This window comes from Falco biarmicus, chromosome 9, assembly GCF_023638135.1.
Source record: "Falco biarmicus isolate bFalBia1 chromosome 9, bFalBia1.pri, whole genome shotgun sequence".
NCBI classification, from domain to species: domain Eukaryota; kingdom Metazoa; phylum Chordata; class Aves; order Falconiformes; family Falconidae; genus Falco; species Falco biarmicus.
Window position 1 is genome coordinate 21,170,112 of NC_079296.1, and position 27,548 is coordinate 21,197,659.

Sequence of the window (27,548 nt, forward strand, 5' to 3'; positions counted from 1 at the left end):
GCTGGGGGGGGGTGGTGGGTGGTGTGTGCGCAGCAGGCAGAAGTCCCAGTGCACAGTAAGGCCAACAGGTTGCAATTACTGCTTTTGAGGAAACTTAAGAGTTGATCTTGCCAGGGCTTTCTGCAATATTAAATAAAATAACAGTTATGACACAATTATACAGTCATTTTGAAGAACTTTATATCTGAGCTAACTGTACACTGGAAACCCTCAGCAGTCTTTACTCTTTGTCATCTCAACCATTTGACATGGAAATTCTGGTATACACGCCTAAAAGATCTCATCCACTAGGATGCACTTTCGTGCATCTTAAAAAAAAAAGACGGATGCCCCACTTTTTTTCAAGGATCTGTTTTTACCTTAAATCATGCTTCCTTTATTTATTCTGCAGATTCCCGAAACAAAACAACCTCCAGTCCCCAAGATGGAATCCCCGGAGGGATATTATGAAGAGGCTGAGCCTTATGATGTCTCTGTAAATGGTATATCACAGCTAACTCTCAGGGTGGGGGTGTGGGAGATGGAGGACTTGAGATATATGAGAACAAGTAAACAAAAGCACGGACGTTTCTTACAGCTTGTGAGACAAAACTGTTTTCTAATGCTGGTCACAGTTGATATTGCAGATCTAATGGTAGTTGGAAAGAAAAGGCTACTGAATTACTCATTTTTAACTTTCCTGTAGAAATAAGTAGTACACGGGTTAATATAATATCACTGTAAAATAATATAGACCACTGTGGGTTCTTTTGGTGGTTTTCTGGCAGATAGGCTGTAGTCAAATGCAGGTTTCTATTCAGGAGTGAGTGGTGGAACTTTGGTGGCTTGCATTCGTGTCCTAGTGCTCTAACTGTCCCTTTGAGGCTCAAAATCCATGACTCTGGTCTGTTAGACATCATAACTGTTTTTACAATTGGCTGATTATTCAACTCTGTCTCTTGTGGCAGCTTAACTGTCTGTAAACTTGACTAAAAAGCCACATTTCATGTGAGGGGACAACATGCGGGTTCACTCACCACCCGGGTCGGTACCTCCCAGCAATGTCCCCAGCAGTGCCACTGCTACCTGTCACCGGTGGGCTTTCCACCCCTTCCGGCATCCTCCTTTTGTTGAACACCCTTTGTGAGAGATTATCTTCCTCTGATGTGGTAGCAGAGATTATCTTGTCATCGCTTTATAATCCATTTAAACCCAAATGATGCAGATTATATTGCTTTGGTGCAGAAGCCGGTCTCTGCTCGTCCGCCTTGGCTGCAGCAGGGTGGGGGAGGTGACATACGTGGTGTGTGGCAGAGCTGAGCAGAGAGAGTCGAGGCAAGCAAAGTGAGAGTTCAGGGTAAAAGATCTGGATCTAAACCCTTGGGTGTTGAATCCTAGCTGCTTATATGAGAAGCTGAGTCCTTTCCAGCCCTGGTGTGCACCACCAGGCTCAGAAGCTCCCTGGCAGGAAGGCACCAGCGGTGCCACTGTTTTAGGTGGCCAGGGTTTGGTGTAGCCAAACAGCCCTCACTGCGCGTGTGCGCCTTGCGCTCCTGGGCAGCTTGTAGCTCGCTGTGGGTCACTTCTCACAAAGGCTTAGGAGTTACGATGCTAAAAAAAAAGGGGGATGTAGAAAGTTCTTAATTTTCCTGAACCATCTTGTTTCAACTGCAACCGCGTTACAGTGCTGAACAGGAAGATTGTGTCCAGCTCCGGCACGAAAAGGTGCAGCCTCGTCACAGCCAGGGTGAGCCGTACCATTTGGTGCAGAGGAGAGGTCCCCCAGCTCTGCCGTGCGTAGTTAGGTGTCAGCTTGGTTTTGCCAGAGTGCTCTGGGTTGTTTGGCTGAGGTCAGGGCTGTGATGTGCGAGGTGCAGGGGCTGAAGCCCTCCTGCAGCCAGGGCAGCACAGGCTGCTGCAGCCTCGTCCCTGCAGGGATTTTCCAGCTGCCTGCACTGTAAGATACGTGGGCTTTTTTCTCCCTGCTGCATATTGGGAAAGTAGATGTCATGGCTCTTAGCACATTATCTAAAGACGTACAGTGGATTAGCTGGAGTATGGCCAGGGATCGTGTGCTGGGAGACCCAGGTTATGTTATCCAGGCAGCTCCATAAACTCACGTTCTGTTCAGAGCCTTGGCCGGCAGGAGCGATAAGCACACACTCAGCTTAAACCTCTGCTTTTCCTCGCTAACCTGCAGCTCAAAGATGCAGATACACCCACCATCCATTGAAATCCAGGCCGGTCAGATGCCTAAGGAAATAAGAGATCAGAGCCCTGCAAAAAAGGAGAAAAAGACCCATACGATGGGAGCACTGTCAAAATGAGCAGTCTGCCTGCTATGAGTAGCTGGTTTTGTTTGACACTGTGATACTGAGCAGTATCACGCCGTGAGCGGAGATAGGAGCCCATGAAGTGAGCAGAGACAGGCTGGGCAAGTCCAGGCAGTCCCTTGCAACCGAGGTGTGTGGTGCCTTTGCCTCCTGCGACTGCTCAGCCACCCGTCCCCTCTGCAGGTCCCTTCTTCTGCACAAACCGCCTGGTGTGCTATAGTGCCCATGGCTTTTCAGGTGGTTTGCGTGAGAAGGACAGCAGCAGCATGTCTCTGAGGATCTCTGTGCTTTTTGGCAGCCTCATGCTTGAGGTGGTGCCTTGGGGTAAGTGAGAAGGAGGGGCAGGGAGAGTTGTGGAGCCACAGGCGTGTGGCCGGAGGAGGCTGTGGGGGCTCAGGAGAGGGTGAAGCATGGCGTGCTGTGTGGAGGGGGAGGTCAGGTGGCGATGCAGGGAAGCTTCTGATGCCCCAGTTTGCCTTAAGAGATCAGTCTTCAAATTCCATGACGTATAGGCAAACCTGCAGGTCTCAATCCTGCCTGTTGCTTCCACAAGTACAAAACTGGGCTCCCCATCCCTTTATCTCATGGTAATCATACCCTGTGCCTGTCCTATGTGGAGTGATGCTCATTGCTAGCGACTGCCTTGAGACCTTGATGTGACTGCTTAAAGGCAGTCTGGACATGCATTGGTTTTCCCTGGCCAAAGATGCTAAAGCCTGACTCCAGTAACCCCCCAAGCCCTCTGTGCTCACCCCCTCCTCCCTACAAGCTGGGTAGGGAAGAGGCCAGCGGTCCAGGGAGGTGCCGGTAGTGTTTCTGACGGAATTACAGCGTGAGCCTTGGAAGACACCCATGAATCTCCAAACAAATGGGCGTAGTGAAATCGAACAAAAATAGGAACGCCACTAAAATTAGTGGGTGCACTGCCAAGAAAGGACATCAAAGCAAGCCTCCAGATGGGCTGAGGAGATAGAGGATTCATGCAGCGTCAGAGGTGGGACTTCGAGGCACTGTAACAAGCCATGGGTGAATTAATTAAAATGAAGCAGGCGGGCAAATCCACTGGGTCTTGGGGTCCCTCTTTCATCAGCAGGATTCCCACCCCTCCACTGGGGGTGCCTCTGCCTTTCATTTTACAGCTTCAGCAAATGCTGCTGCTTCCCTTCCCTCCTGGGCTGAAATGTGTTAAACTGTTATCATCCTCGTCCTCAGCTGTGTTTGCATAATTGAAGGGTGCGATAAGAAACAGAGTGAAAATGCAAGGGGCGACGTGACTGCCAACTGAGCAATAATTATTCTGGCTGAAACAGCTCATCTGCCCTGGCTGATTTTAATTACAGTGACGATTCTGTTTTAAAGGGAATTGCCTTGTTTGAAGGGATGGGTTGAAAACATTGTCCCTGTTTGGAGTGTCACCGTACAGCATGCTCCTCTGTCCACAGCAGGGATGGGGCAGCCTCACCGACGAGGGGGGAGCTTGGGCTGGAGCCAGGCTGATACTCTTGTTCTCCACATTTGCTTATCTGTGGCTTTCTCTCTTTGTCTCCCTTTCTCTTTCCTTTTGATTGTGCAGGTCTTTTTGGTAGGCTTGCTGCGGCTGGACCCAGGCCAGGGTTGCAGGTTACTGAGGGCGTTATTTATGCCACAATAACAATGGGTATGGCATGCTTTCCAAACCTGAAGTGCCTTTCTTCTTTTAAAAAAACAAAAAAAACCAGAAACAAATATACAAAAAACCCTCTAACTACTCAGTTTTAGCAAAGATGATCAGGTGCCTCCCTCCTGGCATTGCCCGTTATGTGCATGGAGGGGTAACCACCTCTCCTCTCTCTCTGCCCATGCTGGCTGTATGCAAGGTAGCATTTTTTGTGCCTTTCCTCATGCTTAAGATGACAAGGACGAGAACTTCCCTAGCTTTTATTCCCCTGACTCTGTCACTGCTGCGGGGCTGATATGTGGCAATGCTGGTTGTATTGGCAAGTAGCGGTTCAGCGAAAGTTGGAGGTGCCCTGCTCGGGCACAGGCAGCTCTGGTGTACAAGACAGTTGGAGCTTCCTTCATCGTGGTATTGATTTAGCTCCTTGGGAGCTCATGGGAAGACAAACAGGAAAGAAAAGGTGGATTAGATAAAGACATCCAAGAATGTGGCTACAATTGATGTCATAGCAATGAGAGAATAAAACTGTGGTCTTAGCTGAAACCACCAGCAGGGAAACGGAGACCTTACTGAAGTGCCTGAGCTATATAACTCGGGATTGAGTGCGCCTTAGTAGTGACAACGGTTGCCTCAAGTCACCCAAACAAGATTTGTCCCAGTTTGCCATTGCCTGGAAAACACCTTTCCATCATGAGGCTGTAGCCAGCCAGCAATGGCTGCAGTAGGGAAGAGCTCATCTCATGAGGCACTTGTGGTTGTGGCTGATGCAGAAAAGAGCCACCAGGGCTCCCACTGAGAGCATGGAAGAAAAGTGTTACTCCCCCAGGAGAAAGGTGGCAGCCCTAATGCCGAGGTGAGGGGCACTAGAGACACCCACAAGGGGCCAGAGGGGCAGTTAGCAATGTTGCTAAGGAGGGAGATTTAGAAGATAAGATTCACTTTAGGCATCCTTGCTCCTGCTGCATGAGGAAGGGTCCCTGGCAGTGCAGAGGTTCAGCTTCTGGGTATTTCTAGGGGTGAGAAACCTCAGCACTTCTGCTCCATCCAAATGTCTGCCCAGGGTGCCTGTGGACAAGGCGTGCACAGTGACAACGCGCTGTGGGGTAATGTTCTCCCATAAAAGACAGGCAGTCCAACACGCTGAGGGTACGGAGGTGGTGAGCCAGCTGTGTACTGTCAGCGCCAGTCGGAGACTTTGAGAGGGAGCATTTGCTTTTTAGTAAGTTTAATTCGTGCAGCTTTGATTGCTTGAGGGATGTTACAGAGTGAGATTTCACTGGGGGTAAGGCTGTAGCTTTGTTGCTGCATCTTCCTTTTATTTTAAGAACAAATAAATCCAGCTTAAGAAATGTTCTTCAGTGAAGCTCCTAATGCTTTTTTTTCCTCTTTTCTGGCTGCTTTTCCTCTTTTTATTTTGCACTAATCTGATAATGTTACTTTTACATGGATAATAAGATTTGCTGAGAATCAAAATTTGACTAAATTCTGATGAGAGAAACTTAACAATATTGCTCTGTGCTGTTTGGTAGGAAAAGAATGCAAAACCCTAAACAGGTGCTGCCCAAATCTTACCATCTTGCAATGTGAGCTTACTTTGCAAATAAGAGCCCTGCTGTAAACACCAGCAGAACATTGCAAATTCCCCGGTAGTCAGTGGGAACGCTTGTTCCTGATGAGCCTGGTACCAATGACCAACTGTTCCTACCAGCTGAAAACTCCAATACCTACAACACCTTAGAGCTGGGTGTTGGAAATCCCAACTCATCGTAATAACGTAGTAATCCATTTAAGAATGAACACAAAAAATACGATTACTGTTATTTACAGCTGCCACTTACGAGTAATTTTTGCTGCTGCAACAGTGTATTACTTCAAAGTCCCTTGCTGTCCCTTAGATGCCGAGTAGAGAGACACCTGCTAGCCCAGAGAGGGAAAGTGGAACGACACCTCGGATACAACAAATCGTTGCTTGCTGCATGGCCTCACAAATACCATTTTTACTTCTGACATTCAGAGGACGAGGGCTGATTGTAGCTTGCTGTTGCCTTAAAAATTGTGTTTGGCTTGAAGTGGAAAGTAGAAAAAGCATCTTGGGGCGGGGGGGGGGGGGAAGCAGTGAACATCAGAAAATGTTTAAGGGAATGTTGTCTAAATTGCGGTCACCTGAGAAGTGTCTTTTGAGTGTTTTCTAACTGAGACTATTAGGCACAAAAAATTGCAATAATATCAATATTGGGCTAGAAAGAAAAAAGGATCTATGAGGGTTATTTTCCTATTGATTATCTTCCTGTAGGAGAGCCTCAAAAGACATGTCCCTGTGCTGAAAGCTTTTGCATGTGTGAGCATGGCTGAGGCAAGCAGTAGGCTGAGCTGTCCTAGAAATGTACGTAATGATAGAGCTTTGCTTTTGTTATAGAAGATGGTGAAGCTGTTAGTAGCTCCTATGAATCTTATGATGAAGAAGAGAGCAGCAAAGGCAAGTCAGCAACCCACCAGTGGCCATCCACGGAGGCCACCATTGAGCTGATGAAGGATGCCCGCATCTGTGCTTTCCTGTGGAGAAAGAAGTGGCTGGGACAGTGGGCAAAACAGCTGTGTGTTATCAAGGACACCAGGTTGCTGGTAGGTAGATCCTCCACTCTCTGCCTAAAACAACTTATTTGCATGAGCTGGGGAGGGAAGTGGCACCTCAGGCCATGTTAACTAGCTGACAAAACCAAAGTACCGGTAGAAGTAGTGCTTCAAAAACAATGTCCCAGAGATTTGGGGATCTCGTTCCATTTTCAGAAGGGATGTGGTCATGGGGCTGCTGAGGGGGGCACAAGGGCACATTTGCAGGCAAAATCCCAAACTCTCCAAATGCCTAGAGATGCTTTTTGGGGAAACTTTTTGAGGTGGTTAAGCAGAAGGGACGCTTACCCCACTGGCTAACCACACGCTTGACCCTCTAGCAGTATCTGTGAGATGTATTTCAGACTATACATGCCTGTACATAGATGTATGTGTATCTCTAGACATACGGAGATGTTCTGTATGTAGTCTGCATAGACACTGCAGCCTTGTAGGACCTATAGGACTTTCTTGTGTTCAGTGCACTTAATATGTGTGTGTGTGGTTGCACCGAGCCACTTCTAGGGTGGAGTTTACACCAGTGAGCGAGAGGGAAAGCTCGTCCTCAGCCTCTTAGTACCTGCCCTTCCATCTTCCTTCCCCAGTGCTACAAGAGCTCCAAAGACCACAGCCCTCAGCTTGATGTGAATTTGCTGGGCTGCACTGTCATTCACAAGGAAAAGCAAGTGAGGAAGAAAGAGCACAAGCTGAAGATCATCCCCATGAACGCTGATGTCATCGTGCTGGGGCTGCAGAGTAAAGACCAGGCAGAGCAGTGGCTCAGGGTCAGTGGCGCCTTTGGGGCTTGCACCTCTGGTGCTCCCATGCTTCTACTCTGGCTTTGCTGGGAAACCATATCTTATCTCAGGCCTGTCCTTGTGTGCTCTGGCTCCCTTCCTCACTGTAAGCCCATACACAAATACACCACTTCATTTTCATGCCCTGGGATGGCTTCTTCCCGCAGCTCCCTTGCTGTAGAGGGACCTCCCAGCCAGCTGCCGTGCCCAGGGATGTCTGGGGTGGGTGCCCAGCACGAGTTGGCTGAGACTGCAGGAAGATGTGGCCCTTTCCCTGAGGCAGCAGCAGGAGCCTTTGTGGAGCCCGGAGCAGCAGCGGGGCTGCGAGGCACCGGGACTGCCTTTGCTGGCAGCCTCTCCCCGGCTGACTTGGGTCCATCTGGCGGCTTGTGCTGGCTGCCTGCTGCAACACCAGGAGAGTCCCCAGGGTCGCAGGGAGAATAAACTATACGCCTCCCAGGCTGCTGTGGTTTTCCCTTTCCTGGGTGGGGAAGAAATATTGATCCCGTTCCTGCAGCTCTCTCACAGGCTATGGCTTCCTCTGCTGCACAGGTAATTCAAGAGACCAGCGGGCTGCTGTGTGAAGGAGGCAGTGAAGGCAACCAGTACATCCCAGAGTCGCAGCGGCTCAGTTACCCAAAGGTACGCCTTGTCTCTACAGAGAGAACTAGCACTTAGGCTTTTCCACCCTGTTCCTTTAATAAATAAGAGTTGTAGGTACAGTAATTTTATCAGAGAAAAGACCGATACGAGAGTAACCAGATCCCTGTTCCGCTTAAAAGGAGCGTTACTGGAACAGTCTTCCTTTTCCTTGCCATGTCTTTCTCCCAAAACTGACTCAGCACTGGGCTCTCCTCCATGCAGGACTGCAGCCACTCTCATCCAAAGGGACAGCTGTGCTCACCAAGAGCTTTGGAAGGGACACGCACCCTTGGATGCCAGGGTTTGGGCCAGTCTCTCTAGTCCAGGTTTAGGTGACGCTTTCCTGGGAGGCAGCTTGTTCCAAAACAGCGAAAGGAGAGATAAGCCTTCATAAGTCACTAGTCAATACCCAAAATGGACCTGTCTGGGCACCTAGCCAATTCCTGTGCCCATGTCCTGCGATGGGGACTGGCAAATGCTCCCACCAGCCAAGCTGCAGGGCAGGAGGCCAGGGGGTGGCACTGGTGGTGCCACCGTGCCACCTCAGAGGGAAGCCCAGCCGGGGCAGTTCATGTGCTGGATCTGCTTGTGCCAGGCTCAGAAATAATGTGAGGGCACGGTGTGAGCGGGCAGGTGAGGGAGGTCTTAAGAGGAGGGTGGGATCTTGTAATTTGGGGAGAGGGAAGGTACTTGCAGTGGATGCTGGCTGGAGGAATGTGTCATGTGCATCTGTGGAGCTTGTGTCTGGTGCTTGTTGACAGGTGGAGGTATCTGAGAGGTACTCTGCAGCCTCCGAGAGTGGGAGCAGCACAGATGGCCACCCAGAGACAGCTGAGACAAAAGATGGTAAACCCTCACCCTGGGAACGAGAGGGAAATGGAGCCATTGACCCTGCATGTGGCAGGGGGGGTCTGTAGCTTCTCCTGCCACCACAGTCTCAAACTGACCTGCTGCAGGGTGAAAGCTGCGTGTGAATTTGATTTCAGTGCCTTTTTCCATAATGAATTGACAGGTGGATGTTGGGATTTCTCAGCAGTTACGGAGTTGGGGTAGGGCTTGAGAAACCTGGGTGTGATACCTGCTGTGCCAGAGAGATCCTGTGCATGACTCTGGGCAAGTCACTTTGGGATTGTTTGAGATGGCATAAATGCAGCCTAAGTGACCTTCCTCAGAGATCTCTGCAGAGAGACTTGGAGTACCTGTGTGAAATGCTGAGCTGTCTCCAATGGGACAGTTACACCTTCACACTAGGGCATCCAACTCTGGGCTTTAAGCTGAATTCCCCATCTATAAGATTGGGTAGGGAAATATGTAAAAAGCAGAGATACTTTATTAAAAGGATGGCGGGACCCATCTTAATATCACAGAGGGGGAAAGAGAAATCTATGATGAGGACTCACTGGAGTCACCCAACAGAGCTCAGCTGCTGAGTCCCTCTACACTAGGGCTTCATCACTTTGTTGTGATAGTGGGAAGGAATATCTGGACTGAAAATATCCAACTTCATTTCTTACCTGGATTATCTGATGAATAGACAGCAATATTTGTACAATCACTGATGTGCTCAGTAGGAAAATGCTGGGTAAGCCACACGTATACCTTTTTCTTTTCTGGTAGTTAAGAAGAAGGGAACAACTGGCCTGAAACTGAGCAACCTGATGAACCTTGGGAGGAAAAAATCCAGCTCCCTGGATAGCCCAGAGAGATCCCTGGAGACTTCAAGTAAGTGGCAGCACGAGCCCCTCTACAGGGACTTGTCTCAGGGCTGGATTTCAGTGTGCAGGGCAGAATGAGCACCAGGCATCCTCCTGCTCAAACACATGTGTGCCACGCTGTCCCGCTGGGGCAGGCAAAGAGGCCACAGTCTGCTTGGTCCGTGCCAGTAAGTCCATGCAGACTGCGGTGCCTCTTACACATTAAGGTGACTGTGTGGCTTACAAGGGCAGGCAATATAGCTCGCAGGGTGACCCAAGAGGAAGGGCAGGCAACACCAGACATGCATGCAAAGGGCCTCTGTGCTGCTCTTCCTAGGGTGTGGGAGTCAGCAGGGAGAGTTGTATGGGTCAGCTGGTATTCACCATCCAGGACCAACTTCATCCAAACATCTGCAGCCAACTTGCTGCTCCAAACCCAACCTGAATTTCAAGGGTGTCACTTTGAACAGATTTTTACCCTTTTCTCCCTGTTTTGTATGGATAAGACAGCTTGTCTTTGTGCTTTTGCTCTTTGTTGTTGCCTGTGGCTTTGTGTTCTGTGGTAACCTCGGAAGTTACCCATCAGAAATCCCCATTCATGAGTTTGGATTCCCTGTCGCCATGGGGTGAAAAATGTGCCTAAGTAGACTGTGCTTGCTTGCAGGTTACCTGAATGTGCTAGTGAACAGCCAGTGGAAGTCCCGCTGGTGTCAGATAAAAGATGGTCACCTCCATTTCTACCAGGACAAGAACCGAAGCAAACTGGCTCAACAGCCCCTGAGTTTGGCAGGTTGCGAAATTATCCCAGAGCCAAGCCCTGATCATCTCTACTCCTTCCGCATCCTGCACAACGGGGAAGAACGGGTCATCCTGGAGGTAAGGTGTATAACTCCAAGAAAGTTCTGCTTTAAGTCATCAGCTTGGGTGTCTCAGTGGGCCTAAAGACTGGTGAGGTCCTCCAGAGGAACACACAGTCCAGCAAAACAGAACCTGAAGCATGGGACTTCGGCTTATCTGTGAGTGGTCACCTAGAAGGTGTCCTACCTAGCTGGTAATCCAGGCTGTATCTGATGCTGGTGCACCCAGAGGACCATTCAGCCTTCATCTTAGGCAGTCACCTTAGGATGGGATGAAGGGTCCTCTGGAGGTGTCCATCCCTCTCCACTGACTATAGGATAACCTTGGATGATAAAATTATATGGGACGCATTTCAGGTGGTTAATGTTAGGTGAGATGAATGCCATTTCAATGATTTAAGTCTGTGGTTAGGAGAACAGAAAACAGAGAGTCCCAAAGCCATGGGTCATGCATCCCAAAGTAAACTGATCACAGATCTTCACTTGAAAGTGCAAGTGAATTGATGTCCGTCTGTTACTTTCCTTCACTGGCATCCAGGACTGTTTATCTCTAATCTTAGCTTTCCCTGACGACAGTGCAATTATAGTAGGAGGTGGACAATGTGAGCAATTTCCTGTATTTTTCTAGTGGGTGGATATTTATAGCTAAACAACTGACTTCAAGGGCCTGCCGTGAGGCTTGAAGGTGTTTTTGTTTAGCTTCTGATTCAGGGTATATCTGTGTCTAAGAAATTTTGCCCAATTACAAATGTGAAGAAGAGGTGCTGGGAAAATCTACGTTTTGTGAATGGAAGAACGTGTATTTTGTTGGGATGTCAGACTCCATGTACAGACTGGCTAGCTGGCGGGCTTCCCAGGGACTGAAGTCTCTGCAAACTAAAACAGATTGAAAGCTTAAAATATACTTTCCAGTTTGGGATTCACTTGCCCTGAATTTTACCTTGAGAATACTGCTCTTAACTCCTCAAATCAAAGCCAAAGATGGCTACATCAGCCCGCTTCTTCTTGCTTCAGGTAGAAATCCCCTGCTACTGGGAAGTGCACATGGCTCTGTGCTAGAGCTGACTTCAAGGCACTGTATTTAATTCTTCATTTTGCAAACTGTCAGGCTGTTCACTGCAGCTGGGAATTTGGTACTGCCCATATGAAAGCAAGGGGCTCTCTTTGATGTTCTCTGATCCTGATCCCACTTTAAACTCTTCCCTTCCCCTCTCCCCTGTGCAAACAGCCCTGGAAGGGGTTGGGGCTCTGGCTTAAGGAACTCGCAGGCTCCCTGGAGCGCTGGGGTCTCCTTGCACTTGCAGGGCTGTGTTTGACAAGCCCATTGCTGCGCTCTGCTGGTGCAAAATAAAACCCATGCACTTGCCTTGCCAAAGCTGGCTCCCCACCAGCATCTCCAGAGAATTCTCTTACTCTTGTAGGCAGCCAAGTTGATCCCCATTGCAAGGAAAATGCAGACTGACTAGAAATTTTAGGAAGGAGTTAAGTGAAGAGCTGCATTCAGGTATCTTCCAAATCTGTGAATCAGTCCGTACGCAGAGCGGTTAATTTTTCTTTTAATGCAGTCTCAGGTTTAATATAAGTAACACTCAACAGTTCATCTTTCCCCTTGCCAGCTGAGAGGACTGCCAGCATACTTCCCTACTCAAGGCTAAGTCAGCGTTAGCTTTGGGACCGCAGAGGAGCTGCTGTTGCAACCTGTCCTGTCTGTCTGATCTCCTTGTAGGCAAAGTCCTCGGAGGAAATGGGCCACTGGCTGGGCCTCCTCTTGTCCGAGTCTGGTTCAAAAACAGACCCGGAGGAATTTACCTACGATTACGTGGATGCCGACAGGGTTTCCTGCATCGTGAGCGCTGCCAAGAACTCCTTCTTGTATGTCAGTGGTAACAGGTGGGGCTGCATGGGGCTGGTAGAGGGGAAGCAAACCGGAGCGGGGGTCCCTCCGCTTGCGGGAGGCTGCCTGCCGTGGGAATAGCTGCTAAATTCACAGCTGCAGCTTAGTCGCTTTCTTTGGAAGCTCAGTGCAGGACAGGAGAGCACTTGTCATTGTCCCACCACGATGCATCTAACCTGAGCTGCAGCCTGCCACAGGGCATGGGGCACATGCCCAGGTGGCTTTTGCAAAGGCAGGCTGGTGGGGTGGGCTTGGCTGGGGCTGTGGTGCCGCAGGTTCACCATGCCACTGGGGCAGAGCAGTCGTGCTGCTGCAGTGCTGTGCCCAAGGGCTGGGGGAGACAGCAAAGAGGAACTGCAGCCCCGCTCTGGTAGGTGCTGCTTAACGGGCAAGGGGAGCAGTGATCACGCTGCTGCATGCCTCTGCCTTCTCATCTCCTGCGTCTGGCTGCATGCCCCTGGCCAGACCCCAGGACTGCAATGTTTGAATGCTCCAAAATGCAGCACAGCACGGCCACGTGGCGAGACCAGTCCCTCCTGATGGGACGTCCCGCTGCCTGTTCACAGCTTAATGCAGAGGAAGTACTCTGAGCCCAACGCCTACATCGACAACCTGCCCAAGGCCAGGATGCAGCAGGAGGAGCTGTATGACGATGTGGACCTGCCTGTGGTAAGATGTCAGCGCTGCAGGCAGCTACCCTGCTGCAGCAAGCTCTGTGGAGACCATGGGCAAACATCTGGCCGGGGCCAGTCTCCACCAGCGAAGGGAGAAGTTTTCCAACAGTAGCAAAGGGGATTCCCAGCCCATGGGGAAATCCAGGCTTTTGCAACAGGGCAGAAGCAAGCACTGGAGAGGAGTTGCTAAGGAATGGGAGAGACGTTTCCAGCAGGGTACTGTAGGGATCCTCAAGCAGCTGGGATAAAATCCCACAGTTTCCATCAGCAAACAGCATGGTGATTTGGTGATAAATAAACTGGGCTCCAAACAATACACTATTAAAATTCCTTTTGATGCCTGTGAGAGCAAGTCCTGTGTGTAAGGACAAGAAAGATGGGCCACGCTAGGGATGGGACTGTTATCCCAGGAAAGTCACAGAACCTGGCAGGGGTTGCTAGATGTACAAGTGTGTGAGATCCTTGCATGGGGCTGCTGCTACCATTGGAAAGACCTATTAAAGTAGAGCAGGAGGGGCCTTTCCTTCAGTACACCAAAAAGCCCTGTACGGAATGACTTAAGAGAATCGGGCTGTAGTTTCTCTAAGGTTTAAGGAAAATTCTCCAGATTGCGTGAGGTGATGCTGCTCTGCAGTGAGATGTTTCCTGCACTTCTGGCTGCAGTAGGTGGTCCCTTTTCAGAAGAACATTCTCATTTTGCAGGAAGAAGTACCCAAGAGCGAGAGTAAACCACAGGGAGATCAAGACAGAGTATACCTGGATCTCACCCCAGTGAAGTCCTTCCTACACACTGCTGAAAAGAAGCCATGCCAGCCTTCACCCCTTGGCTCACCATCTTTAGAAAGGGCCGCCAACAAGGCTGCAGCAGAGAGCGCAGCCGAGACAGCCCTCGTGGCTAAGGAGGCCGAGCCCTGTAGTAAGGTGATGGAGACCTCGGAGCAGGTACTGTCTTGAACTGTGGTGCGGGGCCAGGCTTCATCACTGAGCCACTGCCCACCACTGCCTTATCCCGCTTTGTTTTCCCCCCACAGAAACACCTGGAGAAGCCAGAGCCCAATGAGGCACTGCCACGGATGCCCGCCATCAAAATCCAGCCCCAGCAGCAGAACATCGCCTTCCCCCAGCCAGCCCCTGAGGCACCGCTGGGCACAGTGACAGCGGGCAGCCCCCAGCTACTGCCCGCACACCGGCCCAAGATGCCACTGCCAGGTGAGCGGGCTGCACGGGGGGGCAGCAGGTGCCTGCTGCAGCAGGGGTGCTCGCAGGGAGCCGAGTTTTGCCCGATGGTTCAGCTTCCTGCTACTGTACAGTAGCTTTACAGTGCCCAAGGGGCTAAGCTAAGTTTCCCAACTGGTGACTTTCCACACCTTCATTCATTTTCTTTCCAAGCACCTGAAAAGATTTTTCCTCCTACTTTTTCCCCTGACTGAGCTTGTGTTGGTGGCTCATGTTTCTAGCAGCAGCAGTGGAAACCAAGCTGGGCAAGAACAGGACGGAGGCAGAGGTGAAGCGTTTTACAGAGGAGAAGGAACGGCTGGAGAAGGAAAAGGATGAAATCCGGGCTCAGCTCACACAGCTGCGCAAGGAGAGGCGGGAGCTGAAGGAAATGCTTGGGGGCAGCACAGGTACAGCAGGGCAAGGTGTGATGTGTGGAAGTGAGCCAAGGTGGGATCACAGGGAAGGAGGGGGCACTGAACCTGGCCCAGCTGGGACCAGAAGGGGCAAGGGGGAGAACTGGCACTTTGAGCCAAACCACATAGCCCAAACTGCACTAGAGCGAGAGCTTGCTCTGCCACAGTCCCTTCTGGGGGAAAACGTACAGGACATGCCCTGGTCCCTGCTACCCTCATAAGCTCCCCAAGTACCTGGCTAGCACCAAGTTACCGCTCCCTTCACAGACAAGAGCCTGGAGCAGAGGCTGAAGGAGATAGAAGAAGAATGCAAAAGGAAGGAGAGTCGGAGGGTTGACCTGGAGCTGAGCCTGGTGGAGGTGAAGGAGAATCTGAAGAAGGCAGAGTCTGGTCCCGTGACATTGGGCACTGCAGTGGACACCACACATTTGGAGAATGCAGCCCCCCGGGTACGTGGGGGGCACCCCTGGGATGCACAGCAGCTTCCCAGCAGCCAGGCAGTTGCACTTCCTCAGTTTGCTTAATAATATAATAATTAATACAGTATTATACTATCATATATAACCTTATATAATTGTATAGATTGTAGTTATATGTCATCCCTAAGTACTGTATTATTATATATAATGTAATGAGGTAACAGCAGCAAGGGGGAGGTGAGAGAAGGGCTGTACTTCCCTGTAGGACCTTGAGTGACGCCCTCCAGGCCCATGCAGGTCAGGACCCAGCACCTTGTGCTCAGCTGAGCAAAGGGATGTTTACGGGGAAGGAGATTCAGGCATCTGAATTCCTTCATGGGAGCTTGGTTCCCATGAAATGGAGATGGTCACCACCTGAGCCCCTCTGTACCTCTGCTTGAGTCCTCAACACCCAAACACACCACACACACACATCTTGGTTGTACTTCAAAGCAGGCATGTCACTGGAAAAAATGCACCTCTGTGCAAGCGGGATGTGACTGACTAGGAGATGGAAAAGGCAGCAATCTCAGTAGTCTGAAGTCATCGCCCTTTCTATTATTTTTATTGTAGATTCAAGCAAAAAGTGCTAGTCCAGCAAACAGCGCAGAGAACTCACCAGTCAATTCAGCAACGGCTTTAAAAAATCGTCCTTTATCCGTCATGGTGACAGGGAAGGGAACAGTCCTACAGAAAGCTAAGGTAACGCACCAACCGGTACAGGAGAAAAATCCACCTGGGACAGCCGCTGCTTTTCCCTCGTAGCAGTGCAGCAGACTGCCTTCTGGTGGGATGGGGCGGTGGGGGGGGTCCCACATCTGGGAAGCACCCCTGACTGAGCACCACTCAGAGCCAGCCAGCCTGGTCTTCCTCTGGTCTTTTCACCTGGGTTTGCCTTGGCTGCAATTTTAAATTATTAAATACACATATTGCTTAAATGGAGAGACATCCCTGACACAACCTATGGCCAAAACCACTCTGGTACCAGATGATCGGGTTGATCCTGTGCACATTATGGCTACTGTGGCTTGCCAGATTTGCCTTTTGACTAATTTGCCTTTATTCCTTGGCAGGAATGGGAGAAGAAGGGAGCTAGTTAGAACCACGTTTTTCAGAGATGAACTAAAGACTGGAATTGCTCACGCATGGCCAAGGGGATTCAGTTATCTGTAGGTGGAGACTGGGTGTGCAACACAACCACACACCAGGTGCCTCCTCCATGCCGCGCCAACTGCCCAGATGCAGCAATGGAGTCAACAGCTGCCGCTATGAGTTATCCCAAATGATCTCGCTCTTTCCAGACAAGTCCCAATCATGTAGCTAAAACAATAACAACCAGTGGCAATCCTTGCATCAAATTCCTAACCCAGTTGACGTAAACAAGAATGTTACTGTACATAGGGATGTTTTGTGTATTTCTACTCTGAAGGCTTATCTGTGAGTTATTAAGGTTTCTATACTAGTGCCAGTAGTGTGTTCAGAAGGGTCCTTTGCTGTTCTTTATAACCCAGTGGTTTTCAACCTGTCATGGCAAACTGCAGCCAACTAAAGTCTCACCTGTCTTGCTGCCAGTCATCACGCAGCTGCATTTCACCCAGCCTTCAGCCAAGGGCGCTACCCACACCTGAGCGATGCTCGAGACATGAAGGAGAAGCACGCAGCAACCTGTCCAGGGGGGTTTCAATCTATGTCCTGATGCATCCCAGCATGTGCTCACTCCTGCCAGCCAGCTGCAGACTTGCCAGAGTACGAAGGAAGATCCCTGCTCACCTTCTCATGCTGTAAGCTGTGTTACAGACTGGTGGCACCAAGAGCTCTGGGCAAAGATGATCTTCCAAGCAGATTCAGTTAATTTTCTTGAAGATCTTGTTCTACTTCACCTGAAGAGTTTTTTCTGGGGGAGAAAAAAAATATATAGTTGAAGGTTTATTAATAATTTACAAAAGGCCTAGGCCTGCTCAGCTGTTGTATGGGGAAGCTGGATCCCAATGTATCATTCAGGGCTTGCCCTTTCTCAGGGGAGGGGAGGTAAAGCTGTCTGGGTGCTCCTGCCCCAGCTGCAAGCACCACTTTGCTGATGCTCTCTGGTCCTCATAGAGCCACAGCTGTACAATCTGCTGAAGGTATCCCCGTGCGAAAGGGGCCCCTCCCCATGGGCAGGGCCCAGCAGCCTGACCTGCTCTTCTCCAGGTTCTCGGTCCAGATTGAACCACCCCATCTCTGGTGGGCTGTTGGCCATCTTGGTGCTGTCACCCTTACTTCCAAATTATTAAACTTAATCTAGCCTTTGGGCCCTTCCACTGTGGCTCACAAAGCCCACCCCTCTCTGCCCTCGCCAAGCTCTGTAATAGAAGATGTTGGGCATTTGGGACTGTTAAGCTGAGAGACACTGAAATCTGAAGGGGGTAGGGGGAGCGTCAGAAGTCCATACACCCTCTCCTCCCTGTAACCTGCTGTCGTGGCTGGTGGCCTGGGGACACCTCTGCCTGTCTCTTCTGATGGTCCTTTAGCCCTGGAGCCCAGGCTCAGTAACTGGGTTGACTGTGCCAGGGCTGCAGCTGCTTTCCAACCCTGCAAAGCTAAAGCAGCACCAGTACCCTGGCTGGGGTGTTCCTGGGGTCCTTGCAGCTATACCAATAGACAGCACTTCAACCCAGAGTAAAAACAGGCAAAATGTTGTGCCTTCCTAACCCTTGAAAACCTTTCACAGGCCTGAGTCCACCTCTAAACAGATGCTCTTTCTTCACACAAAGGCCCAAAAGCTCTGGGGGTGCAGGGCTCCGACACCTGGAGCTTGTGGTGGCACTGGGGTGAATGACAACATGCTGATGAGGGGCTCTGGGCTTGCCTGCCATTACCACAGAGCTGGGGTGCAACAAAGCACTTACTCCCCCTGCCCCCCCCCCCCTTTTTTTTTTTTTTTACTTTGACATCTTCACTGTGGTGCAGATGAAGGAATTGCTAATCCCAGGCCTCAGGAGTACATCAGTCAGCCCTAGCTGTCAGGTCTGTCCCTGTGCAAGGGCTGCACATAGGAAAAATCCATGCAAATAAACCACTGGAACTTCTGCTTCAGGACCCAGGGGACTTTCCTCTCCAAAGCACAGGGAGGCCACAGACACCATGAAGCTTTTGTTCTGACCCATAGTGAGCTTGGCAGGAGACCGTCTCTACCCCCTAAATGTATGTGTAGTACCATGTCCTCACTGTACACCCTGCTGTCGTCCTCTAGAAGTTGTCCAGACATTTCACAGTGGTACTGAGACAGCGATGGATGAACGAGAGCAGCTCTGCTTTCCCCACCACAGCCCAGCCAACTTCAGTGGTCCTGCTGGGATATCTCCATCAGGGGATGGTAAACATAGGCAAGGCAAGTCCTGAGCAACACGTGTTCCCCAGACAAGAAGTGTTAAACAATGTCTCTGCATCCCCATTGTTTTCCTAACTCAAGGCATTTCCTTTGTTGTAACTGTGACCTATAAAGTGGCGCTTTAGAGGGTTTTATAATAAAATGTTGAGTATATTATGTTACTAGTGTTTTTTCTTTGTAATGTGGCTTGTCCCTGCTCTACTTGCCAGTGCATTTCAAGCACATCACACCCCCAGTCTCTCGACACTGTTACTAAAGTTCCTTAGCTATGCCGTCTGTAACTGCAATGGACTGTATCTTAAATAATTTAGCCCTCTATAGTTAATGCACTGTCAACCAAAAAAAATTCTGGACAGCTAACCCACTGAAAAATAGCAATAACCCTGACAATTTGCATGAATACCTGGAACAGACTCCGGCCTGTATCTCCATAGCGCAGTCCTCTTGCACAAAACCAGTGGAGAGAAATACATCTTGCACAAAACCAGCGGAGAGAAATACATCCAGTACCTTCCTCTGGCCACTAGATAGCAACTGTCTGCAAGGCTTGGTGCCTGCTGCGGTCATGGTTGGGAAAACCAGGATGGGGTTTCGCTAGAAAGGAAGGAAAACAGTTAAGTGAAGAAAGTGGTTGAGGCCAGTCATTACAGAACAGGCACCCGTGAAGTATCTTTTGGTGGCTGTACCACTACTAGCTCCGGCAGCAAGCCCGGGAAGGCAGCGAAGCTACAGCACAAAGTCCTGGAGAAGGTCCCGCTCCCCTGCCTTTCCTAGCCCACCCATTGACACAAACCTGCCAACAAGCCCATTAGTGTCCTGACAGCCTCTGAACCCAGGAATCCGGCCAGAGCAACTCGATTTGGGATTGCTGATTGCGTGAGCTGAAGGGGAAGTAGCAATTGCTTTTGCCCTTCCCCAGCAGCACTGGCCATCACCTATGGCTGCTTTCCAACCCCTCAGCACCAGCACCAGCTGCCCCCAAGCGCACTTCTGCCTTTTGATCCCCACGGACCATCCTGGCACCAAACACAGCTGCCAAGGGTCATGGCTGCATCAGACTGAAGGGTTCGCTCCCCCAAGCACCACAAAGCCCTTGTGCCTGGCTCAAATGCGGTCTCTTCCTACAAAATACCATGTTTAAGGATCAGGCCCAGAGACACAGCTGTGTTGGGAGGCAGAGCTCCTACTGCTACCGAACGCCTAACATGTAATTTCATGCTTATTATTAACACTTTGTTAGTTATTCCCAGCGTGACTCTCACCTGTGCACAATGCAGTCAGGCCACTACAGAGCCTGCAGCGTGTCGCAAGCAGAAGCCCGTATTCATCTGGAACTAAATTTGCCACTACAAACCCTTTTTCTAAGCAAGTTTATCACCTAAGTACCTTCAGTTCCTGCTTTGGATACACAGAACAACCCTACAACAGCTACTGGGGGGTCACGCCTAGCTGATCAGGAGAGCTTGTGATTTGCAACTAAGACACACATAAAGCACCAGATTTTAAAGGAAAAAAGAAGCAGCCAGGTGCTTTCAGGACAGCTTCAGCAGACCTCACGCAGCCCGGCCCTGGCTGTTGGTGCCCGGGGAGGGTGGCACAGAGGGGTCCGAAGCCCAGCTTCCCTGCTGCAGCCTTTGCAGTACAGGCACCAACACATTTAGTCATCACAAATAGGTGTGATTTTGCTTGCTGAGGGAAGGTAAGGCTAAAGGGGGTGAAATTCATGGTACTTACTTAAATCCCAGTTTCTTAAAGGAGAAACAGGCTCTCCCCTGAAGTCAGCACATGCCCCACAACCAGCCAAGGCTCGCCCAGCAATCCTACAGGGCGAGAGTAATTCACAGCTCCGTGAGTAACAGCAGCCCAGACATCTAAGGTGACCTGGCACAGACATCATCCTCTGCACTCCCCTGATGCCAGACAGGATTAGCGCTGGCTTTGCAGGGACCCCACCTCCTCGGTGGCTGTGCCAGGTGCAAACATCAACCCTTAAGGGAATGAGCTCCCATCAGGTAAGTTCTTGTTAAGTATTTCTGATCGAATCAAAGCAAGTCTGTGAGAGTGAATTTAATAAGGGATCACGTCAGAGACCCAAGCCACTTGCTTTCTTACTCTTTTTTAACTAAAATTTGCAGGAGAAAGGGCCTAGACATTATTCAAACTGGTTTTTCAAAAAGAAAAACAAAACTGCTCCAACAACTACTCAGCAGCACCCTGCTTGCCTGTGACCATCCAGTATATCCTGACCTTTGTTACCAGTTTGGCTTTTCCCACCTCCTCCCAAAGCCCCACCACATTCTTACCTTGCAAAGTGCTTTGGCCTGTACAAAAGGAGAGCTGCTGGGTGCTGCCACTGCCACCGCACATCTGCAAAACCATCCGAGGCTTCAGCGATCAGCCGCATTCGGGAGGAAGGTCACAGTCACAGCACAAGTATAGCCCCGACACATAGGCACCAAGACCTCAGCCAGATGTACCCAGAGCTTAAGGACTGGGCTTAGGAACCAGCTTTCCTGAAGCTGCTCCATGAGTTTCCAATCTTTCATGCCATCTCTATGTGACAAACTGATGCACAGAGCTAGATGTATCCCATCCAGCATGAAAATGTTGTCCCCTGCGTGAGATTTTGCAGTCTGTGATTCCTGAATCGCACACAGAGGTTTGTCTGTCTGTGCTTAAAACCAGCAGGATGGTACAAATGCGGGGTTTCCCCCAGCTCAGGACCCAGGCAAGCATCTTTTGTCCCAGTAAAGCCCATGCACTCGAAAGAGGTACATACTAGCTCTGTACTAAAACAAAGAGAACTTACAAAGATTACAGCGAACCGCATTTGCCACAAAGCGAAGTGCTCAGCAGCGCTGTACAAACTATCCTGCAACAGGGACACAAGGCCCTTTAGGCACTTGTATTAGGGCAGGAAAGCACGTCCCAGCTCCAGAGCTGCCTGCCAGACAAGGGGAATATGCTTCCATTTGAGAGGGAAGACTGATCCTGCAGAGGACAGATGCCTGTGAAGAGGGAACTAATGATGCTGTCGGAGAAACTATAGCACAGAAACTGCCAGGGAGCTGCAAACCCAACAGAGCAGCGAGGGCGAGACACGGCAGCCTCTGACCCGTCACACCACAGAGGATGAGCAGGGAGGCCAGGGAGAGTTTCAGAGCAGTCTGGCTGGAACCCAGCTGGCTCTACAGACAGTCCTGCACCATAAAACACCAACCACATCTTTGTTGTCAGCTGTGAGCCTCATCTAGCCTGTTCTCCCTACACGAAGAGACGAGCGACGGTTTTACAGCTCAGGCAATACTTAACTACAGCGGTGCCCAAGTAGGTAACTTTAATAGGTTAGTTACTCTTTCTCTCCCAAACGTCAGCCCTTCCTTCTATTTTGCTGTGCTGTAGGACACAGACAATCTACTAAGATAACAATGAAAAGAAGAAACTCTTTCTCCCAGCCTGGTTTCTCCCACAAGGTACAACAGTACTGCTCCTGTCTCACTGCCAGCTTTCACCCCCAAGAGTGCTCTTAGACCATTCTTCTTTTGACAACAAACCTGCACAGTTATTTGTGCTTCTCTTTGTACTTTTAACATTACTATTCAAACATAGGGCCAAGACACCTGGGTGAAGGGATTTTTCTTTGGGGAACAACAGACGCTATTTTCATGAGTGCTGGCAGTCACAGTTAACATCTCTGCCCCAGCCCTGCCCAGAGCTGCTCCTGCTCTCCCAAGGTGATGGATGCCATGGGAAAGGCAGCACAGAACAACCCAACACTGTGAACTACATGCCCTGGGGGAGCAACTGCATAAATTTCACAGCTTCCTGGGCAAATTGATCCAGGGATCCCGTGAGGCTGATGCTCAGAAGGGTGCAGGCATGTGGCCAAACTGTCTTTGGAGACACGTGAACCATCACAGCCCACCAGAGGCCCAGCTTGAGCTAGAGAGACCACTGCTGTGCTGGGGACAAGATCAGCTTAAAACAAGGGGAGGCAGAAATGCTCACCGTCTGTGCTCAGGCCAGGACAAGCACCCTGTTCTCCCCAGGCAGCTCCACAAGGAGAGCAAAGTGACATGACAAAGCTCTGAGCTGGGAAACAGTACCAAAAAGACAAGGTCAGACCTGACCTGGAATGGGCTAAAAAGAAGGAATAAAAGAAAAATATGCACCAGCAAAGGAGAGAGCAAAGAGGTGGCCAGCAGGAGGAGAAAGGAAAAGGTGACTAAGATCTGGGAGGAGAGGTCCAAGCTTCTTCCTCCTCTAACCTGCACGTTGCCTACCACGCTCTGCTCCCAGCACCCATGCAAAGCTGCTCAGGAGGTTGTCCTGGTCCTGTCCCCTCCAGGTCAGACTGTGGCTGGCTGACAAGAGTGAGGCTGGGAGGGGAAGAATGGAGTTCAACTTCAAAGCAGACAGACCAAAGTCCAAAGACCAGCAGGATGGTACAAACCATAGCTTCATCCAGAGTCTACAACAGGTCAGACCTTTGTTTGCAAACAAAGTTGGGGGACTGCCCTTACTTGGGGTGTTTGCAGCACAGGTAACTGGATTTGACCTGGATCAAATCTAGGAGAAAACCAGCCAACGCACCCACTGAAAAACAGCAACGCACACAGTCACAGCACTGCTTTGGAGTTGAATAAACCATTAAATGCTCTTGCAAAACCAATCCTTTTCAAACCCCTCCTTATCAGAATTACATGGCTACAAAATGCCTATGAAGCTAAACTATATTCATATTCAATCACTCCAAATAAATTCAGAGAAGAAAAGCAGCATGGACAACTTACAAAACAGAATAGATGCTCCTAATCAATTCTGCTTCCTCTTCCTAATCCTCCTGCGTGTAACACACCGCTCACTCCAGCACTGGACTGCCAGTGTGTAATCTACATTACACCCCTTCAGCAGGAGCTCCAGAACTGCTCAGACTTGTACATATTTTTAGACTAACTCAAAGATCTCGCAAGAAAGAAGTCTGTTCAAAAAAACTATCCCATGACACTAGAATCTGGAAGAGGAAATGCAAAATGCCAATAATAAATACTTAAACACAAATATTTACTTCAATTAAAAAAGAAAGGGCACACTGGGAAGCCCAGTTTGTGCAGTGCAGGAACTGGGAACGGCATCAGCACAGTCCCTGTGCTGGAGCAACTCAGTCATTGCCAAGGACAGTGATGGCTTGCTGGATCGTGCCTGCATGTGGCAGTAAGTGTTCCTGGACGGAGAACTGGAGCACTCTGCGCATCTGTGTCAGTGTCTCTGATCCACATGCCTTTTGGTGTGCCGAGGGACCCTGGAGAAATGCCGCAAACCCCTTGGACTCCATCACACATGGGAGTGCAGAGGAAGACTTGGGGATCTTGGAGAATTACCCCGGAGAACTCCTGTTGCAGAAGGGAAGCACAGATGTGGGACAGGGGCTTTAGAACCAAGGGATAAGCTCATGCTCAGTCCATTACAACCCACCAAGCACCTCTTGGCCTTAGCTGACAGGCATAACTCCTGGGGTCAGGTAAAGAGCAGAATATTGGTCAAGGGGGAAACTCACTTAATTGGCAGCTTCTCACTATGGGCACAGACCACCTGTAGGGAGCCGGGAGCTCACCACCTCCTTTTGCTATTCTGCTGAGGAGGAGTAAGGCAAAGGGGAGGCTTTTGCACCATGGAAGACATGGAAAGCAATAGGGAGGAGGTCATGCTCCAACAGAAACACTCCCTCCAATTAAAAGGGAGCCAGAGCTTTCCACCCCAGGAGTCAAGGAGGGATTGTTACTTCTAGCAGGGCAGAGGGGGAAAAAAGGAACAGAACAGAACGGAAAAATACCAGAATTATTAGACCTTCTTGGGCTCCTCTCAGTCAGCTTGCTTAGTGAATGCATAAAACAGGGCACAGCTGCTTGACAGAAGCCCTTGTTCCCTTCAGCAGCGCAAACCTCTGCACTCCCCATGTGACAGAGGCCACATCAGCACCAAGACCTGGTCACCAAACAGTTATGCAAGAGTTACAGCCACACCTCTGCTCAAGGAAGAGATGAAGATGTGGGACCCGTTCAGAGGGGCTAGGCAGAACAGATGACACCTGCCGTGGCCACCATCTGCTGATCCTTACTGCTCTCACAGTGAGGTCCTTCCCAGCCGTGGCATTCACACCGGTAGCTCCCAGGCCCAAGGATGCATACACCCTGGTTCATGCATGGGTTGGGTTTGCACAGGTTCACAGGGCTTTTTGCTTCTGCAACAAACACAAGCAGGACAGCAGGCTCAGGCACCCCTACAGAGCATTAATAGCTAGGACCCATGTCCATCAGGAATGCTACACAAATAACAGCAACTATATACCCCAGGCATCAAAAACATCACCTAGGGCTAATGGGATTGGAAAACCACATCAACATGGCAGAGGGTGCAAGCTCACAAACCCGTCTTGCTGTAGAGGACAAACTCCTCTGCGTTTAACCTAAAGAAGAGGATGAAGAACGGCTTTGCTACATGTTCTAATCTGGAGGAGAATATTCTTAATAAAGCTTAAAAGAGTGACATCATGTTAGGCTGCATATCAAAGAAAAGCAAAATTTAGCATCTTCAGAGCTGTGTACTGAACACATAAGCACCTCTGAGCCCCTTACATCCAGACACTGCCAGTGCAGAGCAAGACACATGCCTGCTCCAAGCAGTTTACAACCCCAAACACCCCTGGAGTTCAAACCCCACTTTGCCCTGGAGAGGATCTGAGTTTCCACCAAAGAGGAGCAAGGATAAGAAGTCAGGTGGAAAGCAGGGATGGCATGAATAGAAAACAACACAGGAAAAATTTCTGGGTTTCTTTTCTAGGAGGTTTGAGAGAAAAGCCTGCAAACCATGGCCCAAGTCATTATTAACCTTGTTCTCATGAAGTATGTTACAGCTTTCCCAACCTTCTTAACAGGGCTCAGCTGTCAGCAGGGCTGGCAAGTGTTTCATGCTGCCTTGCCGCACATACATTAGGTTAAGTAGCAGCATCCCAGAGAGATTTGCTTCCAGTCTGCTGGCTACAACACCACAGTGTTGGTAAGGAAGTGAAATTCCTTTGCTGAACAGCTACATGGTGAAAGGCTGGAACTGCTAGCCTTGCCCTTTGCGGTACAAAAAATCATAGGGAGTAGGAAAAGGGGGAGAAGGAAAGAATATTAATTCTATCCCTATACATCAGGGTGGTTAGTACATCTTAGCACATGCTGTGTTCATTCTCCCTGTACAGATAATGGTATGTGCACATCAATTCTCAACCTACGCCTAAGACTGGCAAAATTAACATTGAAATTCAGGGTTTTTGAAGTCAAATCCTAGATCTGAGACATCTCAGTCTTTAGTTCCTGTTGATTTTATACGGAGCCAAGTTGGGTTCAACAACATTTTTGTCATCACGGGACATCTCAGATGGGGTCCTGCCTGACAGCGTATCCTCAGGGATGCACACTTTTGCTTTCTTTGTAGGTTGGTAGAGCTGCTGGCAATGAAAGCCAGATCTCTTGGACACACCACTCCTCTTCCAGGTGCTGGTGGCTACCCAGAGAGCTTTTCCATGGTGCTCTGCTTCACACCTTGCATCCACCACTTCCCCCCATGGCTGCTCCACAGAGTAACCTTGCAGTCCTCGTTTGGCAGAATCATGCTGTTCTGCCCAGACACCATTTCTCTGAACTCAAGCCTACCATTAACACAGTATCATCTTAAATAAGCTTCTTGCACTTCAGGGATTATACCCTTTGACGATCCCAAGAGCCTGTATTTCCATTAATCAGATTCATATATATTTAATGCTTGGGATCTTTTCTCTTAGATCTGGATCATTGTTTTTTTTCCTGGTCTCTTTTCAGCTGAGCCTCAGAATAAATACAATATTCCAGGTGTCCAGAGGCAGGGTCTGTTTCTCAAATACTTTTATCACGAGTCACAATTTTTTTAAAGTTCTTTCACAGACAATGGTTCTGTTATGAGTTTTGTACTTGGGAGCAGAAGACTGAATGAAGGGCTTATCTTTACATCGCCCTTGCTCCCAGCCTATCTAGTGCAAACAGCGATTACCTGCGCATGAAATGAAAGCAGCAATTCAGTCTCAGGAAATGATATGTTATTACCCTGACTCATTGAACCTTGCCATCTCTTCCCCTTCATCCTTGGCACTGTAGTTAATTTCATGGTACAGTAGCTTGTTTTTATAACAACACAGCTGAAAATACCACTGGAAAAGGAGCACACTGAAAAGCTCCAGGTAGAAACTGTCACCTCAAAGAGAGAGTGCTGTAGTTCTTCCTAACCCTGACGGAGCCACGGGCTTGCCCAGAGGTTAAAAGGACCTTTGATTGTGCTGAAGCTCAACATGCTTCTTCATTTGATCTTACAAACAGGTTAAAACATTAACAAAAGTGAATAGCTAGATGTTAAACTTGGACTATTTTGAACGAGAAACAAAGCATGGCATTTTAACTAGAAGCACTTTCGCCACCACTAACGCCTGCAACCCAGGACTGCAATCCTTTCTGAAAAGCTGTCCATCAGACACTGTCACTCACACTCAGCATGCAACTGTTTCAAACTTGGTATCAGAATCAATTTTTTCCCAGCTGGGGACTGGCCCTCAGGACTTGAAGTCTTGAAGAAAGTGCACCTTTTTTTTGCACAGACAGGAGCTTTTACGTGGATATCTGAAAATTCTTCCCTCTCATTTTGGAGATAAGGATTTGGTCCTGCAAATAAAACTAATCACAGGTTGTCTGAAGGCCTCAGTTTAACAGCCTGCAGGCTTCAAAATGGGCAGAGTCTGATTTTAGGATTAAATCCTGTGCAACACAAATAAAACATTGAGAACCTACACAATAACTTCAGTAGCAGGACACTAAAGAGGAACAGCAGTGATGAGGTTTCAGACCCACCACTTTGCAAACACCTGGGCACACACCTGTT

General features: G+C 49.5%; 2 protein-coding genes and 1 long non-coding RNA gene across 6 annotated transcripts in view; 1 reads left to right on the forward strand and 2 right to left on the reverse strand.

The window, feature by feature from the left end:
* AFAP1L2 (actin filament associated protein 1 like 2) overlaps positions 1 to 18,757 on the forward strand; it is a 71,307-nt gene extending 52,550 nt beyond the window's left edge. Inside the window, exons 5-20 of one of the 3 annotated variants that reach the window (XM_056352264.1) lie at positions 392 to 482; positions 3,886 to 3,969; positions 6,386 to 6,591; positions 7,185 to 7,364; positions 7,929 to 8,018; positions 8,780 to 8,864; positions 9,636 to 9,740; positions 10,377 to 10,588; positions 12,296 to 12,441; positions 13,030 to 13,132; positions 13,840 to 14,079; positions 14,169 to 14,346; positions 14,595 to 14,762; positions 15,036 to 15,217; positions 15,800 to 15,928; positions 16,300 to 18,757. In XM_056352264.1, the coding sequence (XP_056208239.1) occupies positions 392 to 482; positions 3,886 to 3,969; positions 6,386 to 6,591; positions 7,185 to 7,364; positions 7,929 to 8,018; positions 8,780 to 8,864; positions 9,636 to 9,740; positions 10,377 to 10,588; positions 12,296 to 12,441; positions 13,030 to 13,132; positions 13,840 to 14,079; positions 14,169 to 14,346; positions 14,595 to 14,762; positions 15,036 to 15,217; positions 15,800 to 15,928; positions 16,300 to 16,326 (2,226 nt within the window). In that variant the 3' untranslated portion in view covers positions 16,327 to 18,757. The remainder of the gene's footprint in view (positions 1 to 391; positions 483 to 3,885; positions 3,970 to 6,385; positions 6,592 to 7,184; positions 7,365 to 7,928; positions 8,019 to 8,779; positions 8,865 to 9,635; positions 9,741 to 10,376; positions 10,589 to 12,295; positions 12,442 to 13,029; positions 13,133 to 13,839; positions 14,080 to 14,168; positions 14,347 to 14,594; positions 14,763 to 15,035; positions 15,218 to 15,799; positions 15,929 to 16,299) is intronic. The other 2 variants (XM_056352265.1, XM_056352266.1) reach the window with 2 other exon arrangements.
* On the reverse strand, positions 15,862 to 16,897 carry LOC130155218 (uncharacterized). Its single transcript, XR_008823945.1, has 2 exons — positions 16,784 to 16,897; positions 15,862 to 16,126 (listed from the first exon to the last, which is right to left on the reverse strand). It is a non-coding gene; the product is annotated as an uncharacterized LOC130155218 (long non-coding RNA).
* Positions 17,010 to 27,548, reverse strand: part of VWA2 (von Willebrand factor A domain containing 2) — a 33,757-nt gene continuing 23,218 nt past the window's right edge. Inside the window, exons 13-18 of one of the 2 annotated variants that reach the window (XM_056352268.1) lie at positions 24,715 to 24,837; positions 20,900 to 23,989; positions 20,331 to 20,416; positions 19,068 to 19,190; positions 19,000 to 19,037; positions 17,010 to 17,120 (exon numbers count right to left, since the gene is read on the reverse strand). In XM_056352268.1, the coding sequence (XP_056208243.1) occupies positions 23,931 to 23,989; positions 24,715 to 24,837 (182 nt within the window). In that variant the 3' untranslated portion in view covers positions 17,010 to 17,120; positions 19,000 to 19,037; positions 19,068 to 19,190; positions 20,331 to 20,416; positions 20,900 to 23,930. Of the gene's footprint in view, positions 17,121 to 18,999; positions 19,038 to 19,067; positions 19,191 to 20,330; positions 23,990 to 24,714; positions 24,838 to 27,548 lie in introns of both variants that reach the window. The other variant, XM_056352269.1, reaches the window with a different exon arrangement.